The following is a 25,466-nucleotide window of genomic DNA, read 5'->3' as shown; positions in this document are numbered from 1 at the left end:
GTTTGTTTATCGTTTTTCATCTGCTTTCAAGGAAGCATCAGCTCTCTAAGGGTAGGGACTTGCTCTGTCTTATTCACTGTGTGTCCCCAGTAACTAGAACAATACCTGACACATAATAGCTGCTTATAAAGATTTATTGAATGAACGAATCTACCATTTTACTGAAATAGCTATCTGACTTATTATTGCCAAATGAAGTATCATGTTAAATTTCCCATGAGTTTCTGTGACTTAACACTACGTGTCTTCCTATCACCCTTCTCTTCTAATGTCTACATTTCTGTACAACCAACCTTATACCACATCGGTGTCTCATATACTATATTCTATAAATTTTCAAATCCTGTTAATTTTTCCTTTGTATGTTGCCTCACAAATCTATGCCTTCCTCTCCATCTGTTTCTCTACATAGTTCAGACCTTTATCTCTTACTACCTAATTGCAGTAACCTCCCTGCTTCTCATCTTCCGTATTAGACTGAACTTTTTAAGTTGTTCATATTATCTTTGTATCTCTTGCAGCACCTGACACTCCCCCTACCCTGCCAATAGCAGACACTCAATGAATGTTGAATGAATAGTCCTGTGTTTCTGGAAAGTAGAATTGATGGGCTGTGTGATTATTTAAATGACTGTAATTCTTTGAAAATAATTTGTGTTTAAATAATCCCTCTTTCTTCCTGTTTAAAAAAGCCGTAGTAATTCATTGTACGTTTTGATTTTTTAATAGACTGTTTAAGTGACTATAATCACACAATGTACTATTGGAGCATTTCACAGCAGAGTTTTGTTTTTTACTCTAATAGAAGTAAAGTAATACCTGTGCTTCTCTATTAAAATGATTCTTTCTTTTCTCTTAAGCTAAAGTCTACAGTGAATATTGAATTGCTGAGGAATTTGGGAAAAGACAAGCTGAAGTTCCCATTCCATGGATCCCTTGGGTGCACCTTCCCAGTTTGTGGATGTGGATACACTACCAAGCTGGGGCAGTTCTTGTGAAGAACAATTAACTACTTCTGATACTGCAGCTGAAACATATCAGGAAGAGACTATTAGATCACCTTTTCTTTACAATAAGGATATCAATGGAAAAGTGGTTCTCTGGTAATTCCTTGGTTAAATCATATCATGATATAATAATACTTTCTCATAATTTCTTCTAATTTCTTTTTTTCATATTTTTTTCTAAACTCTTTTTTGTGAACTCTTGCATTATTGAAATATTACTTTGCATACACATTTACAGCTTTATTGAGACTTAATTAACTTACAATAAACTGCATTTATTTGAAGTGTACAGTTTGGTAAATTTTGACATGTATACACCCATGAACCCATCACCAGAATCAAGATAGTGAATATATTTATCACCCCGGAAGTTTTTTTGTGTCCCTTGGTAATCCCTCTCTCCTGCCCCTCCCTGCCTCAACATCCCCAAGCAATCATTCATCTTTCTGTCACTATAGATTAGTATGCATTTTCTAGAGCTTTATATAAATGGAATCGTGTACTCTTTTTTCAGTCTGGCCTCTTTCATTCAACACAATTATTTGAAAGTTCGTCTATGTTGTTGCATGTAGTAGTAGTAGTACATTTCTGTTTTTAAAAAAAGCTTTAGAGATGTAATTCATATACCATACAAATGCACTAGTTTACATTGTACAAGTCAGTGGTTTTTAGTATATTCACAAAATTGTGCAGCCGTCACCAGAGTCAATTTTAGAACATTTTCATCACCCCAAAGTCCTGTTCCCATTAACTGTCACTCCCCATCTCACACACATCTCTTATGTAAGAAACAAAGGAATGACATGATGGTTTTGTGGGTTTCAGGGTTACAGCAATTGCGTTCAAGATCTATCTGCGATGCCATATTAGCCTTTCTGAATCAGAAACAACTTTTTACTATTGCTTAAGCTTGTGAACTGGTAAAACCAATGTTGTGAAGGGAGTGAAGATAGAATGTTTTGAAACAATTAGAAACTAGCTTTCTTATCTGCCTCCTCTTCCCCACACTTGCTCTTATTTATTTATTTTCCTTAGGAAAGGAGATGTAGCATTACTGAACTGTACAGCTATTGTGAATACCAGCAATGAAAGTCTTACTGATAAGAATCCTGTGTCAGAAAGTATCTTCATGCTTGCAGGGCCTGATTTGAAGGAGGACCTCCAGAAACTTAGAGGTGAGTGAATTTTCTTAGGTATGTTAGTGCTTAGGAAACATTTATTTTGATGTTTGAAGAAGTATATTTTGCGTGTAAGTGAGAAACTAAGTAGATGTAGCTCTTTTGTTGTTGTTAAAACTAAATAAATACAGCCTTTGAAAAACCTATAATGTGTTAGAAGCTGAGTGCTGAGACTTTACTTGGTAAAACCCCTCTGTCGTGTACCTGAATTTTAAAATGACAGTCATCATAGCCAGTTAGATTTTTGGTAACATTTTCTTGGCTGTATAATGTCTTGCACCGATGAGCCTTATAAAACAACTATTCTTTATCTAAACTGAAAATTTTTTATTGAGTTTTGATATTGACAGAACTTTTTTATATACCTCCTGGACATAGAGTGTCACACTTCTGAAATGAAATTGACTTACTGGTAAAAACCAAGTGTGTTCTGGGTTAATTCTGTACTTTCTTTTTTTTTTTTTTAAACCAGTACATTCTTCTTCTGGGAATATTTCTTTGGAATTGGAGACAGGAGGAGTCCTGTTTGTTCAGAATCTTGTTTACCTTATTTGCATTTATTTTCTTAACTTACCAATCTCACAACTTTTTGTTATTATTATTTGTGTGTAAAGGGAATATTGTGAAATTCAATTATCCCATTTTATAAAAAATATTTTTGAAATACAGCAATTTTTCTTAAAATGTAAACAGCAAATCCCACCTATATAAAAAAAATCTTCGTTTCTTAGACGTCTACAAACAATTGGTTTTTAACCTAATAAAGATATTAGAATTTGAACAGGATCATTTATAATGCTGACCATGAAAGAAGAGATAAAGAGAGAAGAATTGTTTATCTGATCAAGAAACTGAACTTTGTGAGGGTAGATGTGGGAAAAAGCCCTCAGTTTAACTAAAAACATGATGCCATGAAGAATATGTAGAAATTATAATATGTATTAGAGATAATACTGAGAAGTTCTTTGATATAAGTAACAGAGAAACTGGTCTGGAAAAATTCCTAATGAGCGCACACGCTCACTTACACCTTAGAGCTGGACTTACGAGTTAAAAAAATATAAAATTTAAGTATACAAAATAAAAACTCAATTTTTAGCAGCATATGTTTGGAGGGTCTCCAAGCTGGGGTTCATATTATAACTCTGTCCTTTACTAACTGTGTTACTTAGGACCAGTTACTTCACCTCTGAGCCTGAGTTTCCTTATCTCTAAAATGGGGATGATGATAGTCCCTATCTTAGTTCCTGACACATAACAAGAGCTCAATGAGTATTTGAGGATGGAAAAAATTAATTTCATGAAGAATAAATTAAATAATGGACATTAAGTGCTAGGCACATCCTCAGTGTTCAGTGTTATTGCTGGTGCTGGTTACACTCCTCAGTTGTATTGCTTAATGAACCAGTGCCACCCTGAAGAGAGATTATTAAGGATGCACTGAAGGGCTGAGTACTTAATTCTGTCCTCTTTTTACATGCTTAACAACAACTTAGTAAATGATTACAAAGTATGACTTACCAAATTTGTAGATGATAAAAAGCTGGGAGGATTTATAGGAGACATTGGATGATAGACTAAAGATTTTGAAATATCTGAACCGACTGGAAGTATGAGCCAAAGAAATGAAAAAATCAACAAGGATGAATATAAAGGTCTTGCAGTAAGTTGAAAACATTAATTACCCAAGTTCAGGATGGGGAAGCCCAGTCTGACAACACTTTTTATATAAGAATTTGCTTTCTCAGTAAAATGGCATTATCATCTCCTCCATTTTTCATGCAAAAAAACTTTAGCATTAACACTTTCCTCTTCCTTATTCCCCACATAAAGTCTGTCATCAAGCCCTAAATAGATCTTGAATCTCTCTGTATTACCACCACCTCCAGCCTAGCCTGTGCTGCGTCATCCCCTGCCTGGACTACAGCCATTGCCTCCCTCCCAATTGGTCTCCTACAACCATTCTTTACTTGAATCTGTTTTCCACACATAGTCAGTATTTGCTTTTTAAACTGTAAATCCCTTCTCATTACTCCCCTGCTTCAAACCATTTAGTGGCCTCTCATTACACTTTAAGTCCTAACTCCTTAAACTGTTCTCCAAGTTCTTGCAAGATCTCACTCACTTACTTCCAGGTCCCCTTTTACCTTCCTCAATGTACTTGAACCAGACTGATCTCTCATTGCCTTGTCATCCAGCTCCTTTTCAATTTTGCATGTGCTGTTGTTCTTTCTCTCAATTCTTAACTCTTAATCTTAAGTCTTTGCTTATATCTCTTCCTCAAAGCGCTTCTTCCTTTCACTTCAGAATCGCTCATGGTATATGCTCCCAACCTGTGGTACTTCTCTTTGGTGCTCTTAGCACAATTGTAATTTTGTGAATTGTTTATATAATTATTATGTCCCCGTTAAACTTTGAACTCCTTGAGGACAGGAACCATATGTCTTATTGGCCTCCATGTTCCCAGTACCAAGGATAGTAAAGGCATCCTTTCAGTAGCTGTTGAATGAATGAATAGAAGTTCCCTGGGATTTTAACTGACTAGACTCCGAGATGATAATGCATCATTTCTACTGAAAACACTAACAGTATCAGATGCATCATTGCACAGCATCACAAGTGAAGGTTTGTAATCAGCTTAAAATAAACTGTTATATTTATAAGATGTTTAATGTAAACCTCATGGTAACCACAAAGAATAAAACCTATGATAGATACAAAAAAGATAAAGAGAAAGGAGTTAAAGCATATCAGTTTTAAAAAAAAATTAAAGTAAGACAGCAAGAGAGGAACAAAGGATAGGAGACTTAAAAAAATACTCAGAAAACAATTAGCAAAATGACAGTAATTACCTATTAATAATTATTTTAAATGCTAAAGGACTAAATTCTCCAACCAAAAGACACAGAGGGGATGAAGGATAAAAAAAAAAAAAAGAAAAAGAATCCAACAATATGCTGCCTACAAGAGACTCACTTTAGCTTTAATGACACATACAGGCTGGAAGTGAATGGATAAAAAAAGATATTCCATGCAAATGGAAACCAAAAGAGAGTAAGAGTGGCTATACTTACATCAGATAAAATAGACTTTCAGTCAGAATTGGTCACAAGAGACAGAGGTCACTATATGGTCCAGGGGTCAATTCATCAAGAGAATATAACAATTGTAAATATATGTGCACCCAACATTGAAGCACCTAAGTATTTAAGGCAAATATTAATAGAACTGAATGGAGAAATAGATGGAAATACAGTAATAATTAGGGACCTCAATACCCCACTATAAATATTGGATAGATCATCCAGACAGAAAATTAGTAAGGAAACAGAAGGCCTGAATAACACTATGGTCCAAATGAACCTAAGACATATACAGAATATTCCATCCAACAGCGCCAGAATATACATTCTCCTCAAGCATACATGGGACATTCTCCATGACAAATCATATTGGGCCAGAAAGCAAATCTTATCAAATTTAAGAAGACTGAGGTCATGTCAGGAATCTTTTCTAACCACAGTTGTGTGAAACTAGAAATCAATAACAAAAAGAAAATGAAAAAAATCACAAATATGTGGAAATTCAACAGTATGCTCCTGAAAAACCATTGGATCAAAGAAGAAATCAGAAGGGAAATCAGAAATTATCTTGAGACAATGAAAAGGAAGATACAACATGCGAAACTTATGGGATGTAAAAAAAAAAAATGTTTTAAACCAGTTCTAAGAGAAATTTATATCACTAAGTGCCTACATTAGAAGAAAAGAACAGTTCAAACAACCTAATTTTAAACCTCAAGGAGTTAGAAAAAAAAGGTCAATCTAAGCCTATAGTTAGCAGAGGGAAGGAAATAGTAAATATTAGAGCAGAAATAAAAGAAATAGAAACTAGAAAGACAATAGGAAAAAAGCAACAAAAAGAGTTGGCTTTTAAAGAAGAGAGACAAATGTTTAGCTAGACTAATCATGGGGAAATAAAGGACTCAAAATTCTAAATGAAAGTGGAGATGTTACAGCTAACACCATAGAAAGACAAAAGATTATAAGAGACTACTATGAACAATTATTTGCCAACATATTGGATAACCTAGAAGAAACAGATAACTTCCTAGCAAACATGCAACCTAACAAGACTGAACCATGATGGAACAGAAAATCTGAACAGACGAAAGGAGTAAGGAGACTTGAATCAACAATCAAAAACTTTCCAACAAAAATAAGCCCACAACCTGATGGCTTCCCCGGTGAATTCTACCATACATATACATATAGAGAAGAATTAATACCAATTCTTCTCAATTTCTTCTGTGAAAAAGTTGAAGAGGAGTGAACGCTTCCAAATTCATTTGACAGGGACAGCACTACCCCGATACCAAAGCCAGATAAGGATGCTACAAGAAGAGAGATTCGAGATGGCAGAGGAGTAAGTGGACATGGAGTTCATCTCTCTCTACAGATGCATCAGGAATACATCTGTAGATGCAACAGTTCTCACAGAACACTGGCTGAAAACCAGCAGAAGACCTTGGACACTAGAAAGGACTATAAAGATCCCTGCATAACTGTGTAGGACGGAAAAAAGAAGGGAGAAGGAGAAGGAGAGGAAGTAGGACAGGACCTGCACTCTGGGTCGGGGGAGCTGAAGCAGAGGAGAGATGCCCGAATTCGGGGAAACCCCCCTCTCCGACAGGGAAATCGATTGAGACAGAAGGGCAGCATTTGAGGATGTCAGAAGAAGGTGAAGCGGCCAATCTGTGGCAGACGGGACAGAGTGAGAAGTACACAGATGGTCCATACCTCAGCCCTATGTGCCCCGGACTGGGACGTGTATTCACAGGTGTGCAAGGGGGCTGGGAGCTGGTGCTTGGGGATTGGAGAACAGGCCCAGAGTGAGAACTGCTGTGGACTGTGGGGAGATGGACTGAGGGGGCGGGAGGGAGGAAATCTGCAGCAGGGAATGCCTGTGGAGGAAGACTGGACTGCCATGGAAGCAGGGCGCTATTGCTGAGTCACAAGAGGGGGGAGGAGCCACCATTGTAACCTCTCTCTCCCTACATGCCAGTGCCTGCTGACGACAATAAAAGAAGCCCACTCAAGGCTGGCTCTGTGCGCTGGCTGCCAAGCAATAAACAAAGCCCCATGAGGGCTGGCCCTCACGTGCTGGCTGCAGGGCAAAAAAACCCTCTCAGGGCTGGCCCTTGCACACCTGCTGCCGGGTGCCAGGAAAACCCTGGCCAGGGCTGGCCCTCATGTGCCTTATGCCGGGCGCCAGAAAAGGCCCTCACTGCGACCATATCTCTTGTGCCTGTGGCTGGCAGCTTCCCTGTGCATTTGGGGCTGTAAGGGCTCCCATGATCCAAGCAGTCATACCACCTCTGCACCTGGTCCTCACGGGGGCAGACCCTAGAGCTCCAAGGCAGCCTCAGGACCAGACTCCTGTGGGTGGACCACACGCAGAGGTGGGAATGAAACCAGAGCTGAACCCCCGGGACGGGGTGACTAAGGAAGATCAAAAATCCTTCCATCAGCTGTACAAGCTGCAGACTAAATCCCTGCAATCAGCTAGGTAGATCCTGCATCTAAGGAATATCTGAGTAGACAATGAGTGTTCCCACAAATGAAAATGGTCTAGCTCTGGCAGCTGTGGACGTTGGGGGCAGCACATGCAGGAATTGGGCCAGATCAGAGTCTGAGTGGTGCCCACAGGGCCCACAGAAGGTCTAGAGACCAGCCCAGAGGCAGAGGAGAGCCTCTTGGGGAGGCGGAGGTGGGCTCTAGCTCACGGCATATGCAAGGACACTTACAGCAGAGATGTCAGGGACACATAATTATTGCTATTAATTTCATTATGTTTTGATTCATTCTGTTCTTGGTTCTAGCTTTTTTTTTTTGTTTTTTTTTGGTTTTAGGTTTTTTTGTTTTGTTTTGTTTTTTTACTCTTTTGGGATCTCCATGTTTTATAACATATTTTTACTTTCTATTTTTTTTATACATTTCTGTTTTTACTTTTCTGTGTTCTTTTCCCTAATTTTTTTCCTTTTTCTTTAATAAATTTTCCTTTTTTAATGTATATATTTCTGTTTCTACTTTGCTTTTCTGTTGTCTGTGTTTTTTCCCTTTTTATTTTATTTTATTGTTATTTTTTTAATCATTTTTATAAGTTCTGTTTCCTTGCTTTATTCTTTAGTGGTCACACTGCTTTGGTTTTGTTTTTAGGTTATGTGTTTTTGTTAGTTTTAATCCTAATTGTTTGATTTCATTTTTGAGTTCTTCTGTTTGTCTGGTTGTTCTGTTTTTGTTTCTTTTATGTGTGTTTGTGTTCCTTGTTTCTCTTTTTGTTTGATTTTGTTTTTACCATTTCTCCAGGGTTTTGTTTGTCTTTTTTTTCTAAAATATACTTTCTATTTTTTTTTATATTTGTTTCTACATTGCTTTTCTGTTGTCCTGTCATCTTTCCCCTTTCTCTTTTTCTTTTTTTATATCATTTTTGTCAGTTTGTTCTGCTTCTTTGCTTCATTCTTCAGTTGGCACTCTGCTTTGGTTTTGTTTCTTGCTTTTTGTCACCTTTCTTCTTAATTGTTTGATTTCATTCTTGGGTTCTTTTGTTTGGTTGTTATCTTGCTATTTGATTTATTTGGTTCTATTTTTCTTTCTTTTGTGTGTGTGTGTGCTTCCTTGTGTCTGTTTCTGATTGTTTGATTTTAATTTATAGCATATGTCTGGGATTTTGTTAGTTTTTTTTTTTTATCCCCTTTATTGCCAGGATGAGCGACTTGTGGGGTCTTGGTCCCTCGACCAGAAGTTGGGCCAGAGGCTCTGGATTGGGAGCACTGAGTCCAGGGTGCTGGAACACTACAGAATTCCTGGCTCCAAGGAAGATTAATCACTGAGAGATGTCACAGAAGCCTCCATCTGAATCCAAGACCCATCTCCACCCAACTGCCAGCAGCTCCCAGCTGCTCCCAGCAAACAACAAACAAGACAGGAACACAAACCCACCCATCAGCACATAGACTACCTAAACTCATACTAAACTCACAGACACCCCAAAACACACCACCTGACCTGGCCTTGCTCATCAGTGGAAAAAAGACTCAGCTCCACCCACCAGAGCGCAGGCATCAGTCCCTCCTATCAGGAAGCCTACACAAGACACTGGACCAACCTTAACCACTGGGGGCAGAGAACAGAAGCAAGAGGAACTATGATCCTGCAACCTAGGGAAAGGAGACCTCAAACACTGTAAATTAGGTAAAATGAGAACACAGAGAAATATCTTACAGGTAAAGAAGCAAGGTAAAAGCCCACAAGACCAAATAAATAAAGAGGAAATAGGCAAACTACCTGAAAAAGAATTCAGAGTAATGGTAGTAAAGATGATCCACAATCTAGAAAATAGAGAAAATACAAGAAACATTTAACAAGGACCTAGAAGAACTAAAGAGCAAACAAACAGTAATGAACAACACAATAACTGAAATTAAAAATACTCTAGAAGGAATCAATAGCAAAATAAATGAGGCAGAAGAACAGATAAGTGAGCTGGAAGATAGAATGGTGGAGACAACTGCCACAGAGCAGATTAAGAAAAAAGAATGAAAATGGAGGACAGTCTCAGAGACATCTGGGACAACATTAAGCACACCAACATTCGAATTGTAGGTGTCCCAGTAGAAAAAGAAAAAAAAGAGTCTGAGAAAATATTTGAAGAGATTAGAGTTGCAAACTTCCCCAACATAGGAAAAGAAGTAGTCAGTCAAGTCCAGGAAGCACAGAGAGTCCCATACAGGATAAACCCAAGGAGAAACATGTCAAGACACGTATTAATCAAACTAACAAAGAGGAAACCCAAAGAAAAAATATTAAAAGCATCAAGGGAAAAGCAGCAAATAACATACACGGGAATCCCCATAAGGTTAACAGCTGATCTTTCAGCAGAAACTCTACAGACCAGAAGGGAGTGGCAAGATATATTTATAGTAATGAAAGGGAAAAACCTACAGCCAAGATTACCCAGCAAGGATCTCATTCAGATTGAACAGATAAGTTAAAACCTTTACAGACAAGGAAAAGTTAAAAGAATTCAGCATCACCAAACCAGCTTTACAACAAATGCTAAAGGAACTTCTCTAGGCAGGAAATACAAGAGAAGGAAAAGTCTTAACACAAACAAACCCAAAACAATTAAGAAAATGGAAATAGGAACATACATATCAATAATTACCTTAAATGTAAATGGATTAAATGCCCCAAACAAAAGACACAGACTGGCTGAATGGATACAAAAACAAGATCCATATATATGCTGTCTACAAGAGACCCACTTCACACCTAGGGACACATAAAGACTGAAAGTGAAGTTATGGAAAAAGATATTCCGTGCAAGTGGAAGTCAAAAGAGAGCTGGAATAATAATACTCATATTAGAAAAAATAGACTTTAAAATAAAGACTACTACAAGAGACCAGGAAGGACAATGATCAAGGAATCAATCCAAGAAGATATAACAATTGTAAATATCTATGCACCCAGCATAGGAGCACCTCAATGCATAAGGCAAATGCTAACAGCCATAAAAGGGGAAATCAACAGTAACACAATAATAGTAGGTGACTTTAACACCCCACTTACACCCATGGACTCATCATCCAAACAGAAAATAAGTAAGGAAATGCAAGCTCTAAATGACACATTAGACCAGATGGACTTAATTTGATATTTATAGGACATTCCATCCAAAACCAATATAATATGCTTTCTTCTCAAGTAGACACAGAACATTCTCCAGGATAGATCACATCTTTGGTCACAAATCAAGCCTTGGTAAATTTAAGAATATTGAAATATCAAGCATCTTTTCCAACCACAATGCTGTGAGACTAGATATCAATTACAGGAAAAAAACTGTAAAAAATACAAACACATGGAGGCTAGACAATAAGCTACTAGACAACCAAGAGATCACTGAAGAAGTCAAAGAGGAAATTAAAAAATACCTAGAAACAAATGACAATGAAAACACGATGACTCAAAACCTATGGGATGCAGCAAAAGCAGTTCTAAGAGGGAAGTTTACAGCAATACAATCCTACCTCAAAAAACAAGAAAAATCTCAAATAACTTAACCTAAAGCAGTTAGAGAAAGAAGAACAAAAAACCCCCAAATTTAGCAGAAGGAGAGAAATCATACAGATCAGATCAGAAATAAATGAAAAAGAAATGAAGGAAACAGTAGCAAAGATCAATGAAACTAAAAGCTGGTTCTTTGAGAAGGTAAACAAAATTGATAAACCATTAGCCAGACTCATCAGGAGAAAAAAGGGAGAAGACTCAAATCAACAGAATTAGAAATGAAAAAGGAGAAGTAATAGTGACACTGCAGAAATACAAAGGATCATGAGAGACTACTACAATCAACTATATGCCAATAAAATGGGCAACCTGGAGGAAATGGACAAATTCTTAGAAAAGTATAACCTTCCAAGACTGATCCAGGAAGAAATAGAAACCATGAACAGACCAATCACAAGCACTAAAATTGAAACTGTGATTAAAAATCTTCCAATAAACAAAAGCCCAGGACCAGATGGTTTCACAGGTGAATTCTATCAAACATTTTGAGGAGAGCTAACATCTGTCTTTCTTAAACTCTTCCAAAATATAGCAGGGGGAGGAACACTCCCAAACTCATTCTATGAGGCTACCATCACCCTGATACCAAAACCAGACAAAGATGTCACAAAAAAAACTACAGGCCAATATCATTGATGAACATAGATGCAAAAATCTTCAACAAAATAATGGCAAACAGAATCCCACAGCACATTAAAAGGATCATACACCATGATCAAGTGGGGTTTATCCCATGAATGGAAGGATTCTTCAGTATATGCAAATCAATCAATGTGCTACACCTTATTAAAAAACTGAAGGATAAAAACCATAGGATAATCTCATTAGATGCAGAAAAAGCTTTTGACAAAATTCAACACCCATTTATGATAAAACTCTCCAGAAAGTAGGCATAGAGGGAACCTACCTCAACATAATAAAGGCCATATATGACAAACCCACAGCCAACATCATTCTCAATGGTGAAAAACTTAAAGCATTTCCTCTAGATCAGGAACAAGACAAGGTTGCCCACTCTCACCACTATTATTCAACATAGTTTTGGAAGTTTTAGAGCAATCAGAGAAGAAAAAGAAATAAAAGGAATACAAATTGGAAAAGAAGAAGTAAAACTGTCACTCTTTCCAGCTGACATGATACTATACATAGAAAATCCTAAAGATGCTACCAGGTAACTACTAGAGCTAATCAATGAATTTGGTAAAGTAGCAGGATACAAAATTAATGCACAGAAATCTCTTGCATTCCGAAGACTATAGAGACTGAGGTTCGTGATACTAGAGATGAGAAGGAGGAAGACAATATATTAATGGTGTAAAGCAATATGGTTATTATCCTAAGGATGGCAGTTGGCTGTTTGCCATTTAACTGAATACAAAGTAGGAAAATTGGGGCCTACGATACAGAATGGTGAGTAGAGGGACAAGTAAGTTGTTCCCATGATATTTGCACACACTAGACTCTTGCTGCATTAGTTGAATGAAAACACATGAATTAATGAGCAAATGTGGAATAATTTCCTAGTATTTATGGTTCTTGAACATTGGGTTATTACTGAGAGGGGTTGAAAAACTCTTTTATCTGGTGAAATGAAAAGAACAGAGATGTAATTAAAGAGGGGCCTTAAACTGTCAAAAAAAAAATTCTTTCTCCACAAAAAAAAAAAAAAGAAATCTCTTGCATTCCTATACACTAACAACAAAAATATCAGAAAGAGAAATCAAAGAAACACTCCCATTTACTATTGCAGCAAAAAGAATAAAATACCTAGGAATAAACCTACCTAAGGAGACAGAAGATGTGTATGCAGAAAATTATAAGACACTGATGAAAGAAATCAAAGACAATACAAACAGGTGGAAAGGTATACCATGTTCTTGGACTGGAAGAATCAACATTGTGGAAATGACTATACTACCCAAAGCAACCTACAGATTCAATGCAATCCCTATAAAATTACTAATGGCATTTTTCACAGAACTAGAACAAAAAGTTTTACAATTTGTATAGAAACACGAAAGACCCCGAATAGGCAAAGCAATCTTGAGGAAGAAAAATGGAGCTGGAGGAATCAGGCTCCCTGTTTTCAGACTATACTAAAAGGTACTCTAATCAAGACAGTAGGGTACTGGTACAAAAACAGAAATATAGATCAATGGAACAGGTTGGAAAGCCCAAAGAGAAACCCACACACATCTGGCCACCTTATCGTTGACAAAGGAGGCAAGAATATACGATGGAGAAAAGACAGCCTCTTCAATAAGTAGAGCTGAGAAAACTGGACAGCTACATGTAAAAGAATGAAATTAGAACACTTCCTAACACCATACACAAAAATAAACTCAAAGTGGATTGAAGACCTAAGTGTAAGGCCAGGCACTGTAAAACTCTTAGAGGAAAACATAGGCACAACACCCTTTGATATAAATCACAGCAAGGTTTTTTTTGACCTCCCCCAGAGTAATGGAAGTAAAATAACAAATAAATGGGACCTAAGGAAACTTAAAAGCTTTAGCACAGCAAAGGAAACCATAAACAAGATAAAAAGGCCTCAGAATGGAAGAAAATATTTGCAAACGAATCAACTGACAAAGGGTTAATCTCCAAAATATAGAAGCGGCTCATGCAGCTCAATATCAAAAAAACAAACAACCCAATCCAAAAATGGGCAGAAGACCTAAATAGACATTTCTCCAAAGAGGACATACAGATTACCAACAAACACATGAAAAGATGCTCAGCATCACTAATCATTAGAGAAATGCAAATCAAAACCACAATGAGATATCACCTCACACCCGTCACAATGGCCATCATCAAAAAATCTACAAACAATAAATGCTGGAGAAGGTATGGAGAAAGGAAACCCTCTTGCACTGTTGACGGGAATGTAAATTGATACAGCCACTATGGAGAACAGTATGGAGTATAGTTCTCCTTAAAAAACTAAAATAAGTACTACCATATGACCCAGCAATCCCACTACTGGGCATATACCCTGAGAAAACCATAATTCAAAAAGAGACATGTATCCCAATGTTCACTGCAGCTCTGTTTACAATAGCTAGGATATTGAAGCAACCTTTGTGTCCATCGACAGATGAATGGATAAAGAAGATGTGTCACATGTATACAATGGAATATTACTCAGCCATAAAAAGGAATGAATTGAATTATTTGTAGTGAGGTGGATGGACCTAGAGTTTGTCATACAGAGTGAAGTAACTCAGAAAAAGAAAAACAAATAGTGTATGCTAACACACATATATGGAATCTAAAAAACGGTACTGATGAACCTAGTGGCAGGACAGGAATAAAGGACCAGACGTAGAGAATGGACTTGAGGACATGGGGGGAAGGGGAAACTGGGACGAAGTGAGAGAGTTGCATTGACATATATACACTACCAAATGTAAAATGGATGGCTGTTGGGAAGCAGCTGCATGGCACAGGGAGATCAGTTCGATGCTTTGTGACGATGTAGAGGAGTGGGATAGGGAGGGTGGGAGGGAGGCTGAGGAGAGAGGGGATAGGAGATATATGTATACTTATAGCTGATTCACTTTGTTGTGCAACAGAAGCTAACACAACATTGTAAAGCAACTATACTCCAATAAAGATATTAAAAAAATAAAAATTAATTCTAAAATAACATTCCTATTAAAGGAATCATTAGTAGTTATAATTTTACAGAGGATTTTTATTGGTTCATTAAATACAAAAAAATTGATGTATGATTGCATAATAAAGTTTTTCTAATTCTAAGAAAAAAAAGGACACTGCAAGAAAAGAAAACTACAGGCCTATATCTCTGATGAATGTAGATGCAAAAATTCTCAACGAAATAGTAGCAAACAATACAGCAGCACTTTAAAAGAATCACACACTGTGATCAAGTGGAATTTATCCTTGGGATGAAAGGATGGTTCAACGTACACAAGTCAATAAATGTGATACACCACATTAACGGAATGAAGAGTGAAAATTATATAATCCCCTCAATAGATGAAGAAAAAACGTTTGACAAAATTCATCACCTTTTTCTTGATAAAAATTCTAAACATGTTCAATGTAGAGGGAACATACTTCAACATATCCAGAGCAATTAGGCAAGAAAATGAAACAAAAGGCATCCAAATCAGAAAAGAAGTAAAATTATTACTGTTTGAAGGTAACATGATCTTATTTAGAGAAAATTGTAAAGACTCCACCAAAAAACTGTTAGAAGGGGCTTCCCTGGTGGCGCAGTGGTTGAGAGTCCGCCTGCTGATGCAGGGGGCATGGGTTCATGCCCCGGTCCGGGAGGATCCCACATGCCGTGGAGTGGCTAGGCCCGTGAGCCATGGCCGCTGAGCCTGTGCATCCGGAGCCTGTGCTCCACAATGGGAGAGGCCACCGCAGCGAGAGGCCCGCATACTGCAAAAAAAAAAAAAAACAACTGTTAGAACTAGTAAATCCAGTAAAGTTGCAGGATACAAAATCAACATGCAAAAATCAGTTGCATTTCTATACAGTAACAATGAACCACCTGAAAATGAAATTCTGAAAACAATCCCATTTTACAGTAGCATCAAAAAGAATAAAATTCTTACTAATAAATTTAGTGAATAGGTAAGAGATCGGTACCCTGAGAACTATAAAACATTGATGAAAGAAATTGAAGAAGACATAAGACATAAATGGAAAGATAGCCTGTGTTCATTGATTGAAAGAATATTGTTAAAATATCTGTACTACTCAAAACCGTCTATAGATTCAGTGCAATCCCTATCAAAACTCCAATGGTATTTTTCACAGAAATAGATAAAAGAATCCTAAAATTTGTATGGGACTACAGAAGACCCCAAATAGGCAAAACAATCTTGAGAAAGAGGAGCAAAGCCAGAAGCAACACATTTCCTGATTTCCAACTATACTACAAGGCTATAATAATCAGAACAGTAACAAATGCGACTACATCAAACTAAAAAGCTTCTGTACAGCACAAGAAGAGGCATTTTCCCAAATAAGACACAGATGGCCAATAGGTGCATACAAAGGTGCTCAATAAAAACCACAGTGAAGGGCTTCCCTGGCAGCACAGCGGTTGAGAGTCCGCCTGCTGATGCAGGGGACACAGGTTCGTGCCCCAGTCCGGGAAGATCCCACATGCCGCAGAGCAGCTGGGCCCATGAGCCATGGCTGCTGAGCCTGCACGTCCGGAGCCTGTGCTCCACGACGGGAGAGGCCACAACAGTGAGAGGCCCACGTACCGCAAAAAAAAAAAAAAAAAAAAAAACCACAGTGAAATATCACCACACACCTGTTAGAATGGCTATTATTTTAAAAATGAGATAACATGCTGTTAAGGATGTGGAGAAAAGGGAACTGTTGTGCACTCATGGTAAGTATGTGAATTGGGATAGCTGTTATGGAAAACAGTATGGAGGTTCCTCAAAAGAATTTAAATGGAATTACTGTATTGTCCAGAAATTCCACTTCTGGGTGTAAATCCAGAGAAAATGAAATCATTATCTCAAAGAGGTATCTGCACCCCAGTGTTCATTGCAGCATTATTTATGATAGCCAAGACATGGAAACAACCTAAGTGTCCATTGATGGATGAGTGAATAAAGAAAATGTAGTGGTGGTGGTGTGTGTATGTATAAACTATGTGTGTGTACATATTATATAATATATAGTATACACAGTGGAATATTTTTCAGCCATAAAAAAGGAAATCCTGCCATTTGCAACAATATGCATGACTTTGATGGTGTTATGCCAAGTGAAATAAAGTCAAAGGCATATTGAATGATCTCATTTATGTATTGAATCTGAAAAAAGCTGAAGTCATAGAAACAGAGAATAGAATTGTGGTTGACAGGGGTGGGGGAAATGACATGTTGGTCAAAGGAACAAACTTCAGGCTATAATATAAATACTAAAGTTGTACAGCTTGGTGATTATAATCAATAACACTATTACATACTTGAAGGTTGTTAAGAGAGTAGATCTGAAGTGTTCTCTCTATAAAGAAGAGTAGTTATTTGAGGTGATAGATGCGTTAACTGACCTTATTGTGGTAATCATTTCACAATACATACATATATCAAATGACCATGTTGTACACCTTAAAATGGTCATTTGATATATGTATATATTGTGAAATGGTTACCACAATAATTACACAATGTTATATGTCAGTTATGCCTCAGTAAAGCTGAGGGGAAAAGTACAGCATCAAAGTCAAGAGAGGCTGTTATTTATTCTGTCCTTTTAGGACCCCATGCTGCATAGTTTTCATCTTATTTTTGTTATTACTTTTTAAGAGTGATAAACTGGGATATACCTAAAAGAAAATGATTAGCATAGTAGACATTGTGGAAACCATATTATTTGAAGGAATAGTTTAAAGAGCTAGGATTAGCATAGAGAAAAGAAGATTTGAGGGAAATATGACTTGTTTGAGTGAATTAGGCCAAGATGTGTTTCAAGATATCCCACCTTCTGGATATATCTGATTCACCTGAGGTACCATTTAGTTTATTGCTTTATCCCTTGTATTTCCTCTAAACTGGAAGTTATATCTAATGGAATCAAGTTTGGCTAAAATATTTCATAGGTGATGTTGTGTTGTGTACTTAATATTGTCTCATATTAGAAGATACATGAAATCTGATTGACCTGTTAGTGGACCGTTATTAAGAGGCTCTCCAGATTAGAGTGATGACAGTTTGATCCTTCCATTTGTACAGTTATATTTTATCCTTTGGGGCTGAAAGGTAATCAATAAGATGGTGTTTAGGCTCTATGAGTATCTAGTTCCTCATTGTACATTCACATAATGGTTTTAGCAACAATTTACAGTCCTAAATTATAGTTTGGGTGGAAATAAAATTCTACGTTAGAAATTATTTTCCAGATTTTTGAAGGCATTGCTCCATTGTTTTCTATTTTCATTATTGCTCTTGAAAAATCTCATGTTATTACTCCTGATTCTTCATATGTTACTGGTTTCTTTTCTGGAAACTTTATGATCTCATCTTTATTTCTGATGTTTTTTAATTGAAATTTAAGTGATTTAAATAATTTAAGTGATGTGGCTTGGTCTGGTTTGGTTATTCCATGGGCTCTTTGAGTCTAGAAACTCATATCTTTCCATTATGGGAAATTTCTTGTTTTATTTTTTTAATAATTTCCTTCCCTCTGTATTCTCTGTTCTGTCTTTGAAGAAACTTAATTGGATGCTGTACCTCCCATTTCATCCTCCAGGTTTTATATCTGTTACCTCTTATTTTCCATCTGTTTATTTTCTGGAAGGTTTCCTCAACTTTAGCTTTAACCCATCTATGGAACTTTTTATTTCTGCTGTCATATTTTTCACTTGGCTATAACAATTAGATAAGTGCTTTTTCCTCTTCTCTGAATATTCTGTTTTTCATAACATTCTGGTTATGTTTCAGACATACTATGTCTTCTCTCACCTCTCTGAGAGTATTAATTATAGTGTTGGGAGTTTTTTGGCTTGTTTTTTAAGTTTCCTTCCCTAAATTGCCTATTTTTTTTTAGCATTTGTGCCCCCCACACACACCCCATTTCTGAGAGGCTTTCCTCACTTCCTGGTGATCCTCGAGTGTTAGCATATTCAAGGGAGAGGAATTGAGAAGGTACTGGGAAGCTCTGTGTGCATGGGCTTGGTGGATCTTGAAGCAGATGATGAGCAGGAGCCCTGCTGTTTCATTGGGAGAACATCCCTCATTTATCAGAATCTGTAGGTCCTTTGGTTTGAGCCTCTTAGTCTCCTGGAAGGAAACTTTCAGGGGTATAATCATGGATGTCTGTTTTGGAAGCCAGTTAGGAGCAGAGATCTAGAGCCATTACTGTTGAGTATAACAGTTTAATCAAATCCCCTCTTTTCAGCTGTGCCTGGGGTTCTTAGAGCCCAGAAGCTCTAGTGCAGCATCTCCCAAGAATAAACCTTCCTGTTGCTGTGGTGGTAAAGGAATCATCGCCTTGCTGTGCTGGCTGGGGGAGGGGTTGTTGCAGATTTGAATGTTTTTATGCAAACTTTTAACTCAGCCTCCTCTTTTTAGTCCCACTTCACATCATAGCCTTCAGAAGTTCTTAGGACCTCCAATTTCTGAGCCTTTTTAGTGTTCTGTAGTAATAACAACAACAATAATAGCTAATGCATGAATGCACTTCGCATATATTAACTCATTTAATCCTGTGAAGTAAGTACTACTAGTATCCCCCTTATATAGGAAATTGAGGCATGGAGAGGCCAAGCGCTTGTCCAAAGGGTCACAGCAGGAACATGGTGGATTCAGGATTTGAATCAAAGCAGTCTGTCTTCAATCCAACACTGCCTTTCAGAACAGACCAGCTTGCTTCATGTTGGTCACCCCATTTCTGCAAGCAGTTATGTTTCTCTGCTTTGCTAAATCAGTTGCTTCTAGTCTACTGACTGTATTCCTTCCAAAATTTTAATGATGCTTTTCTGCTTCATGTTCTCTCCCATCCTCTTTGTCTCTCTTTTTATACCTGTTGTATTGCTTTTTTGGGATCAGAGACAGATGTTTGTATTCAATCCATATTTTTAACTGGAATTTCTCAAAGTTCGTAATACTTTCTCTGTTTCATGCATTGTTCTGTTAGTTTGCTGGGTTTTTTTTTTCCTAACAGCTCCATGACTTATATATTCTCCCTTGTTCCCAGGTTGCCGGACAGGTGAAGCAAAATTGACAAAAGGATTTAATCTAGCTGCCCGGTTCATCATTCACACAGTGGGACCTAAGTACAAGAGCCGCTATCGCACAGCCGCTGAGAGTTCCCTATACAGCTGCTACAGAAACGTACTTCAGCTGGCAAAGTATGACTAACTCAGTTCCTAGACATAGCATGCCATACATTGGTAAAGGCCCTGGTTTTAAAATGAAACCTAGCTATGAAAGTCAAATTTTGAGGGACTTAAATAATTTAAGAGGACCCTGAAGATAGAATTAATAATCTTCTCAAATGTGGCAGAGTAAGAGGAATACATTTGGGTGACTTGAGAATTTAACCCATTCCCATTTTACTTAGTTCCCATTTTACTTGGAATATATTTCCCCCAAATGGTGCAGTTAAATTATTTATTAATATAATTTTTACATAGTGCAGTTGGGTTAAATATTACAGTAGATTCATTGAAGGTACAGGGAAGGAGAAGTTAAGCTGCATTTTTTATTATTTATTATGAATGCTTAGAGTATAGTTTTTGTGTTTTCTGTTTGATTGCAGAGAGCAGTCCATGTCTTCTGTTGGATTCTGTGTCATCAATTCTGCAAAACGAGGTTACCCTTTAGAGGATGCAACACACATAGCACTTCGTAAGTAAGGTTGGGAGTACTGTACATAAATTAATTTTAAAAAAGTTTTTTATCAGTAGTTAAATAGTTGCAGCCAAAGAAGATTTGTTGATTAACTGATTGTGGCACTCTGGCGGGAAGTTTGTGTTGACAAGTTGCAGAGCTCTCAGTTTACTTTCTAGGTTTGACATTTTTATCCATTTGAATAAAGGCTTAGAAAATTTGCCTATTAAGTTTGAAAATTATACCACTGAGAAGTATGGCCAATGCATTGGATATTTGAATCATAATTCAGAATAATCTTAGCAGGCAGCAACAATGAAGTCAAAACAGATTTTGTAATGTCAGATTGATACAGCACTATCAGTTTAAGCAGTAGCTTTCACGTGTGCTATTTGAATATAAAACCCTGCATTTAGATTTTAAAAAGACTGGGCTCAATCATTATGAGCCAGAATGTTGTATATGTAATACAAAAATATGATGCTTAGCTTGAGGGAGTCCCTGATCTCACTGTATTGTATACAGCTTCAGACCACGCCTAGAATTTTGCATCTAGTTCTGGCTGTCATATCTCATGAGACTGACAAACTGCAGGGCAAACAGTTTGAAACATTAGTGGTGTTTCTCCTAAAGAAGAACACGCTTTTAGCATATATGGTGCCCAAATATATGGAGTCGTCTCATGTGGACTTATTCCATGCTGTATTTTTAGAGCAATAGTTCTTAACTATTATGACTTCTTTGGAATTCATCATAAACTACACTGAGCATCTGATGAAACAAAGCTGTGGACCCTTTTCCCAGAGGAATGCACATACAGAGGGAATTTACATGCTATTTCAGGAAGTTCACGGATCCTTGTAAAGATTGCAAATAAGATCTCCAACTGTAGAAGACAGGTCTAAGACCAAGTGACAAGGAAGATTTGTTCCCCTTTGAGATAGGACTATCTGAAATAGAAAGGTGTTTTTTTTTTAATTTATTTTATTATTTATTTTTGGCTGCGTTGGGTCTTCGTTGCTGCGCGCAAACTTTCTGTAGTTGCAGCAAGCAAGGGCCACTCCTCGTTGTGGTGCATGGGCTTCTTATTGTGGTGGCTTCTCTTGCTGCAGAGCATGGGTTTCAGGTGCGCAGGCTTCAGTAGTTGTGGCACGCAGGCTCAGTTGTTGTGACTCGCAGGCTGTAGAGCGCAGGCTCAGCAGTTGTGGCACATGGGCTTAGTTGCTCCGCGGCATGTGGGATCTTCCTGGACCAGGGCTCGAACTCGTGTCCCCTGCATTGGCAGGTGGATTCTTAACCACTGCGCCACCAGGGATGTCCCAGAGATCTTTTCATCTCTGTATTTCTAACGCTTTCATATGTCAGGAGTGCTTTACATATGGTCCTTGCTGAAGAAATATGTATTAAAAAAGGGATAAAAGAAATTCCATTTCACTTCTTCAACAACCTTGTGTTTTAGGTATTTGTTTTACAAATAAAGAGGCTCAGAAATTTATCATTTTCTTAGGGTTATGCAGACTTGGAACATATATACAGGCCTTCTGACTCCCAAGTCTAGTAACCTATGTGTTGTACTAGATAATTCATTATGCTTGAGTTAGGACTGCTTTGGTGGGAAACTACTGTTGCAGCTAGCCTGCATGTATTCTGAATGGTGCCTTACCAAAGCAAAGTTCCTACCTTTATATAATTCTCCTTGGCAAGGCTCTTGGCAGGTCTTAACTTTCTCTGGTTTCGTTTAGCCTGTGCCCCATATCTCATAGCTTGAGATAGGCCTTTTATGTCTCCATTTTTTATTAAAGTAATTATATGGATTAGAATTTAAAGAGACACCATCATTTTGTAGCAAAGGCTCTGAAAAGGTAGTCAAGAAGACTGGTTTTTGGTCCCAGTTCTACCAGTCTAACTCTGGCTCTGTGGCCCTCAGATAAGTCACTTGATACAGTACCACAGAGGAGTCAGCTTTGAGCAGTAATTGTAGTAACAGCAGATAAAGATCAAAAGTAGGTATAAGGCCATAGTTCCTATGAGTCAGGAGTCTGGCTCGGCTGACACTTCTGCTCGGGGTCTCCCATGGCAACAACTTAGGTGTGGGCCGGACAGTTCATCTCTGGAGCTTGGGGGGTACTTCTAAGTTCATGTTGTTATTGGCAGAATTCAGTTTCTTGCAGTTGTGGGACTGGAGGTCCCTGCTTTCTTGCTGCCTGTCAGCCGAGGGCCACTCACAGCGCTTAGAGGCCACCTGAAGTTCCCTGCTACGTGACCCTTTCCCAACAGGGCAGCCCACTTCCTCCAGGCCAGCAGGAGAACCTCTTCTTCCATCAGCCAGCCAGTGCCTCACACCATGTAACTCAACCACAGGAGTGACATTTTTCACTTCTGCTGGGTCCTTCCACATTCAAGGGCAGGAGATTCAACCAGGTTGTGACTCTTTGGATGTCATCTTAGAATTCTGCCTGTCACAGGGTAGAAAGCCAGCCCACTCTTCCTACCTTGAAATTGTCAACCAGAAACCCAGCATGTGCTTTTGTGAATGGTCCCTCGATTAAATTCTCCTCAAATTACAAAGAAAAAAAGTAGGTATAAGGGACTTTGATGAAGCAATTTCTAGAAATTTAATTAGCACAAAGGAAATGTAAAGCTTTAAGATAAGCAGGTTAACTTGTATGTTATAAGACCTGCTTGACTTATTACACCTTAAATCTAATAGCAGAACTATAACATCTCGTTAAAAAATACACACACACACAAACAGTTGTGCCCTTTGCTCACATACTTTCTAAGCATCTGGGAAATAAATGGCTTTTAGGCTTTTGTAGCATATATGGGCCAAGAACAAATCTGAGGCTGTAACTCTTAAGTCCTTAGTTCCAAAAACTTTCTTACTTATTAAACTATTATTGAAATTTATTTCATTTGAAATCTAAGTAATATCTTCATGATAGATATACTAAGTTATTTATCTTTTTTTTCTTAGTTCATGTGCAGTTCAGTTCTTCTCCAGAAGAAACTTAAAGAAACATCTACATTTAGATAAATTTATCATGTTATTTATTCATTCAACAGAACTCTGAGTGACTACTATATGCTAGGTCCTATGCTGTATAGAAGAGGATACAGTAGTGAGAAAAAAGGCAATGGTGGTGTTCTTATTGTGTTTTCAGTTTGGAAATTTTAATGTCACACATGTCATTCTCACCAGTTACAGAGTTTTTACTACAAGTTAGGCACATGGCATCCTAGTTGGTTGCAAAGAATAGTGCACAGTACCAAAACCTTATAGCCATGATATCACTTTTTTTTTTTCTCCTTTTTGCAGAATTACTTTTCTGAGTGAACTGTGCTGCTGAGGGAATTCAGCTTGGTTACTAGTTGGCATCGTACATTGTCTTCCAAAGGAAATGCCCCAGTTATACGCTGGGAAACTATTTTGTGTAAACATTAAAACTTGGTGTCAAAGTAAATAAGATGGAAGAAAATCGGTTTTTTTTTATTTCATTTTTTAAAAATTATTAAAGCAGAATAGAGGGAGAAATGAAAAAATTTGTCCCCTGACAGAAAGAGAATTAGGAAGATTTGTTCAGTCCTTCAACAAATGGGTCTCCTCTGTTTAGGCTCTCAAGACACAGTAGTGAACAAGGCAAGCAATAGGTTGATAATCAGTCATAAAATGTTCATTCAGTTACTACTTTTGAATGATTGCTTGCCATATTCCTAAGGTGTACTAGGCCCTAGTAATATATATATTTTATTTTAAAGATTTTTTTTTTTTTAATGTGGACCATTTTTAAAGTCCTCATCGAATTTGTTACAGTATTGCTTCTGTTTTATGTTTTGGTTTTTTTGGCCCTGAGGCATGTGGGATCCTAGCTCCCCGACCAGAGATCAAACCTGCACTGCGTTGGAAGGCAACATTCTAACCACTGGACCGCGAGGGCAGTCCCAAGGCCCTAGCAGTATTAATGTTAAGTTTACTTGGCCTTCAGAAAGCTCACAGTCTAGATATAAAATGCTATGCAAAGTTCACAAATAGAGGGCTGTTTAAAAGATTACAGGAGCACACAGAAGGATGGAGTTCTATACAAAGGAGATGGCTTTTGACTGGGCCATGAAAAATGAGTAGGAGTTCACTAAGAGAGGGTCATGGTGGATGAAAGGTATTCTAGTCAAAGGCAACCATGCAGGCAGAGGTAGGGTAAGTGGCATATTCAAAGTACAGCAAAGAAGCCAATGGCTAAAGCATAAGATAGGTGGGAAGAATAGCTGGAAATAGGACTAACGGGCAGGGGTGGAGGGGTGGTTAATTGTCAGGGTGTGGAGAGCCATGCCATGGGGACTTTGGATCTTAACATATAAGCAGTGCACAGCCATCAGAAATAGTAAGGAAGGTAACATAAGATAACTCAGGCAACAGTGAATATGTAGGCTTGGAAAGAGAAACAAGAGAACAGTTGAAAACTTATTGCCAACGTCTTTGTTATCATTGAGAGCCTGAGAGCAGCTGGAAGAGAAAAGGAATGGCTGTTAAAAATATTAGCAGTAGAATTTAAAACACATGATAACACATTGAAAATGCAGGATGAAGGAAGAAGTGTCAGAAGAATTCAGGATTCTAGCTTAGGTGAGTGGTTGGTTGTTGCTGTGTAACTGAAATAAGGAGTACAGGTAAAGGAGCAGGTGTTGAGGAGAGATGGAAGTCAGGTTTGGACCTGTTGGGATCAGGTTTGGACATGCTGAGTTTGAGGTCTCAGTTATCTGGGCAGATATGCCCAGCAGGCTGTAGGAAATTTCAGGTCTTTTGTTCAGAAAACA

At 37.8% G+C, this 25,466-nt stretch overlaps 1 protein-coding gene across 2 annotated transcripts in view; it reads left to right on the top strand.

Annotated features, from left to right (window-relative positions):
- The window catches only part of GDAP2 (ganglioside induced differentiation associated protein 2), a 77,825-nt gene that overhangs the window by 8,054 nt on the left and 44,305 nt on the right, over nt 1–25,466 (top strand). For both annotated transcript variants that reach the window (XM_079931938.1, XM_079931939.1), the window contains exons 2-5: nt 861–1,103; nt 2,043–2,182; nt 20,020–20,173; nt 20,584–20,672. In XM_079931938.1, coding sequence (XP_079788064.1) covers nt 928–1,103; nt 2,043–2,182; nt 20,020–20,173; nt 20,584–20,672 — 559 coding nt within the window. In that variant the 5' untranslated portion in view covers nt 861–927. The remainder of the gene's footprint in view (nt 1–860; nt 1,104–2,042; nt 2,183–20,019; nt 20,174–20,583; nt 20,673–25,466) is intronic.

Source organism: Stenella coeruleoalba, assembly GCF_951394435.1.
Source record: "Stenella coeruleoalba genome assembly, chromosome: 1".
Taxonomy (NCBI): Eukaryota; Metazoa; Chordata; class Mammalia; order Artiodactyla; family Delphinidae; genus Stenella; species Stenella coeruleoalba.
This window is presented reverse-complemented; position numbering and strand designations above follow the sequence as displayed.